This window comes from Camelina sativa, chromosome 4 (genome assembly GCF_000633955.1).
Source record: "Camelina sativa cultivar DH55 chromosome 4, Cs, whole genome shotgun sequence".
Lineage (NCBI taxonomy): Eukaryota > Viridiplantae > Streptophyta > Magnoliopsida > Brassicales > Brassicaceae > Camelina > Camelina sativa.
The window spans coordinates 2971939-2975969 of NC_025688.1; the positions used below are offsets into that span (position 1 = coordinate 2971939).

Below are 4031 nucleotides of genomic sequence, written 5' to 3' on the forward strand. Positions count from 1 at the left end.
AATAAAGATATTTTATTACCCTTTCCTTATTGCTTTGGAAATTAAAAAGGGAAAAATTATCATATTTTCTAATTCCTAAATTCAATAATTGGCCGACTCTTCTCATCAGATAAATAGAGAGACGATCATCATACCTTCTTCGATCTCTCATTCAATATCTCTGATTAAATCTCCTAAAAAAATTCTTTTTCGTTTAGCCACACAAAAGAAAAAAACAACAACATGTCTTCGAACAAGGTTGTGTTGACTAGCTCCGATGGTGTAACTTTCGAGATTGAAGAAGCGGTGGCTCGTAAATTGCAGATCATAGGGCACATGATCGACGATGACTGCGCCGATAAAGCAATCCCGCTGGCGAACGTGACTGGTAAGATCCTCGCACTGGTCATCGAGTATTGCAAGAAACACGTCGATGATAAAGATTCAACCAAGGAAGAGGAAGCCAAGGCGGAGGAGCTCAAGACTTGGGACGTAGAGTTCATGAAAAATATTGATATCGAAACAACCTTCTCAATCATTCTCGCTGCTAACTATCTCAACGTCAAAGACCTTCTCGATCTCACTTGCCAGAGCGTTGCAGATCACATCAAAGACATGTCGCCAGAGGAGATTCGAACGATCTTCAACATCGAGTGCGATTTCACATCCGAAGAAGAAGCAGAGATTCGAAAGGACAACGCGTGGGCTTTTGAACCTGAACCAAAACCCTAAACTCTTTTTTTTTTTTGGTTTCGTTTTCTAATTGTCGATTCCGATCGATGTTTTCTATTATCTTTTGTTGATGGCTTTTAATTTGTCTCTTTCTTTCATCGTTTTTCTTAACTGTGTGGATTAACTTTGATTCTCTAGTTTCGGATTCGTTTTACTTAATTTCATAGTTGTTATGTTATCTTCGTCTCTTGATGTTTCTTGCTAAATTCTTAGTCGGGGAACGGTGGAATACAGTCGGCGCCGCCGTTTGATAAAGACTTGGGCACCGAAAAGTTATCATGATATATGTGCCATATCTAGGGGTTTCTCTATTCCCTTTTTCTTTTAATAGACTAGGGTAAATTCCACGTATAATGACTTACGAAATACGAGTATTGACTAGGTTAAATTTTCTACGGCTTGGCTTATTTGAGAAAATCATTAATATAAGTTGTTGAACATAAAAAGGTTTAGAATAAATTATTAATTAAAATAGGGTATTTATCTACACACATGATATACTAGTAGTAGTAATAAAATAGAGTAGAGATACTGAAAACTATATTTCAATGCTCTAGAGCTTTTGACACCTGTTATTCAATCCGTCCTTGGAAGCTTCATGTTTCTTGGTCATCTCTCATTTGGCATAAAGTGGCGATCCCTAAGCATTCAACAACAGCTTGGCTCATAAGATGGGTCTATCAAATGACGTCCCTCACTCTTGGGACCAAATTCTCCTCTGGCTACATCCCCTAAGATTAATTAATTCATTTACCCTCCTTCAAGGCTAGGCAAGGAGGAACTTATAACTTGTGGAAAGAGCGTAGCCGTCGGTTTCATCAGGGTTTGTCTTTACCACATGTTACCATCTCTATGAAAATCTTGTTGGTGATAAAAAAAAAACAAACCAATTGCTCTCAAGAACATGGGATCCGGATACGGTGAGGACTTGATCCATCTCTCTGGTCTTAAAATGTGGAAAGAACAACATCACAATGCGCCGATTAAGCAAGATTATTATTTTATTATAGGCCCTTTCAAGCCCAATGATATGAGCCGATTAGCTCTCAATCTCATACGAGTATTCTCTACATGTTTACTATGGGCATTGTAAGTTAAAGTTTGTAGCTCATTCTCTTTCTTTTTTCACCCATTATAATTCAAATCGCAATGACCAAAGAACATTCGACCAATACACATGTACTCTAAAGTTCTATATATATGCGGGGTAAAATATACAATCGTGAAAGAAACAAATCTTACACACATTTTCCTCAAAGAGGATATATATACTTCCAAGTTTAGAAATCTATATGATATACCAATTTTATGGGTTTTGAAACATTTTGATAAAAAAATATAGGTAAGATTTTTATTTTATTTTATAATCAAAATATAGGTGAGATAGTTAGGGCTTAATTATGTTAATTTGTTGGGCGACGTGTTCGTATTTTCATCTTTTATAATCAAACTGCATGACGCATGCTTTTCATCTTTCTCGCTCAAGTTGCTTGGAAGTTGAGCGAACTCTTTTACTTTGCTTCCAAGTTTAATAATTATAATGATACTTATTGTTCATTATTATCAATAATTCTCGTAGAAACATCATATCGATGTGATTTCAAATTAAGTTGTTCATGATGGAACAAGCCCTTCCAAACCATATTAGCACTCTTTTACGTTATATATCTAGAAATTACAGGATTAACAAATCTACGGTAAATGATAAACAATTTATAAGAGATTTCAGTAAGCAGAAATAGACTACTCTTTGTTATAATGTTACTATATCCAGGGCACATGATATTTATCATTGTGGTTTCACGGACACATGGAAATTTACACATATACAATTACTTAATTTTTATTCTAGCTAGGTTCAAATAGTTGTTTATCAATAAGAAAATTAAAACAAGTTTTCTTTTCTTTGCAAAGATTTATTACTTCTGTTTTTTCCCTTGTTTTCATATCAACACAATTAAAAAACATGATATATTCTATTTTCTCGGATGTACCTATCTAATGGTGTAAAATATGGAGGCACTTAAAGTTGTCTCAAAGCATAAAAGTTTATTTATCATAAAAGAAGAAAACAATTAAAATCTACAATTTTCCACATTCGGTGGGGACAAACGATACCGTTTCTTTCTCAAGATCATGAAGTACATTAAAATTCTGCTGCTGAACATTTCCGAAAATAGACATCCTATTAGAACTTCCCATGGCCAAACACAAAAGGCTTGTGCTCGAATCCGCCACCATATAATTCTCTCCGGGAAGCTCCAAATCCGCACCTTTAAAATGGAAAATTAGCTTAGGAACTGCAATATCCATTTCAACATTAGGTAACTTGAAGCACAAGTCAAGTCCTGTGGATCCCGAGTCATCGACTGGTAGACTCATACGGGAAGTAAATTCTTCCTTCAACTCCTTAAAGGCGGACTCCTCGAGAAACGTTATGGTCGTTCCCGAGTCTATGATCATGCCTCCCGTTCCATTTTCGGTTAGTTCGAAATTAGACTTTTCAACAGAAAGGCGTTTTCCTCCAACGGTGATGCCTTGTAACTCAAGGTAATAGAACGAAGGCTGATTCGGATTTCGTAGCAAAGACATCGTTTTGGTTACTTCGCCATCTAAACTTGCACCTGTTTTGTTGACGATATTCGAGGCTAAAGATCCGATAAACAACGAGCTAGATGCTTCACTATCCCCAATCGAGGTTAAGCAATAAGAGAATTTAGTCTCTTTGAGCTGAGAGATAAGCGAGAGAGGTCCACGACCAAGACCTACAAGACCTGAGCCTTGTGAGAACCCGTCTCCTTCGTTCTCAACCCCACACCCGAAACCGATACCATGAATCGAGTTCCCCTCCTCGAAAGTGAACGTTTCCGTGGCTAAGAACCCACTTGTGGATGAGTAATCTCCATAGGTATACAAATACTCACAAGCATCATTGTCTTGGTTGCAGTTTGATCGAGGCAATGCGTTGCAAAGACCAGAAGAGCACCCTACTTTCGAGTAAGAGGAAGATTTCTCCGGGTCAAAAATCGGAGTTGGTTGATCAAAACATTCCGTACACGGCTTGCATTGAGTCCATATAAGGTCACTTCCGGTGTCAAAAATAGCTGAGTATTTAACCGCCGGGTTTCCAATAGACAACTCCATAAGAAACTCGCCGCTTCCTCCATGAGTAGGTGCTTTAATGTTATTAGTATCATCAGGATTAGACGCTACAGCCAAAACAGCTACAGCTCCTAACCTGTTCAATCTGTGGAAACCACGGTTAATCCCTCTTTGGATCTTTTGGATCTTGGTGAGGTTTTTACCTGAATCCACATGTT

The 4031-nt window shown here is 37.4% G+C and overlaps 2 protein-coding genes across 5 annotated transcripts in view; one reads left to right on the plus strand and one right to left on the minus strand.

The window, feature by feature from the left end:
* Positions 100–848, plus strand: LOC104779642 (SKP1-like protein 14). The gene has a single exon (XM_010504024.2). It carries the CDS (start codon positions 223–225, stop codon positions 709–711), a length of 489 nt encoding a protein of 162 aa, XP_010502326.1. The 5' UTR covers positions 100–222; the 3' UTR covers positions 712–848.
* Positions 2741–4031, minus strand: part of LOC104779643 (aspartic proteinase nepenthesin-1-like) — a 3772-nt gene continuing 2481 nt past the window's right edge. The window contains exon 2 of one of the 4 annotated variants that reach the window (XM_019244487.1): positions 2741–3310. In XM_019244487.1, the coding sequence (XP_019100032.1) occupies positions 2794–3310 (517 nt within the window). In that variant the 3' untranslated portion in view covers positions 2741–2793. Of the gene's footprint in view, positions 4029–4031 lie in introns of all 4 variants that reach the window. The other 3 variants (XM_010504026.1, XM_010504025.2, XM_019244488.1) reach the window with 3 other exon arrangements.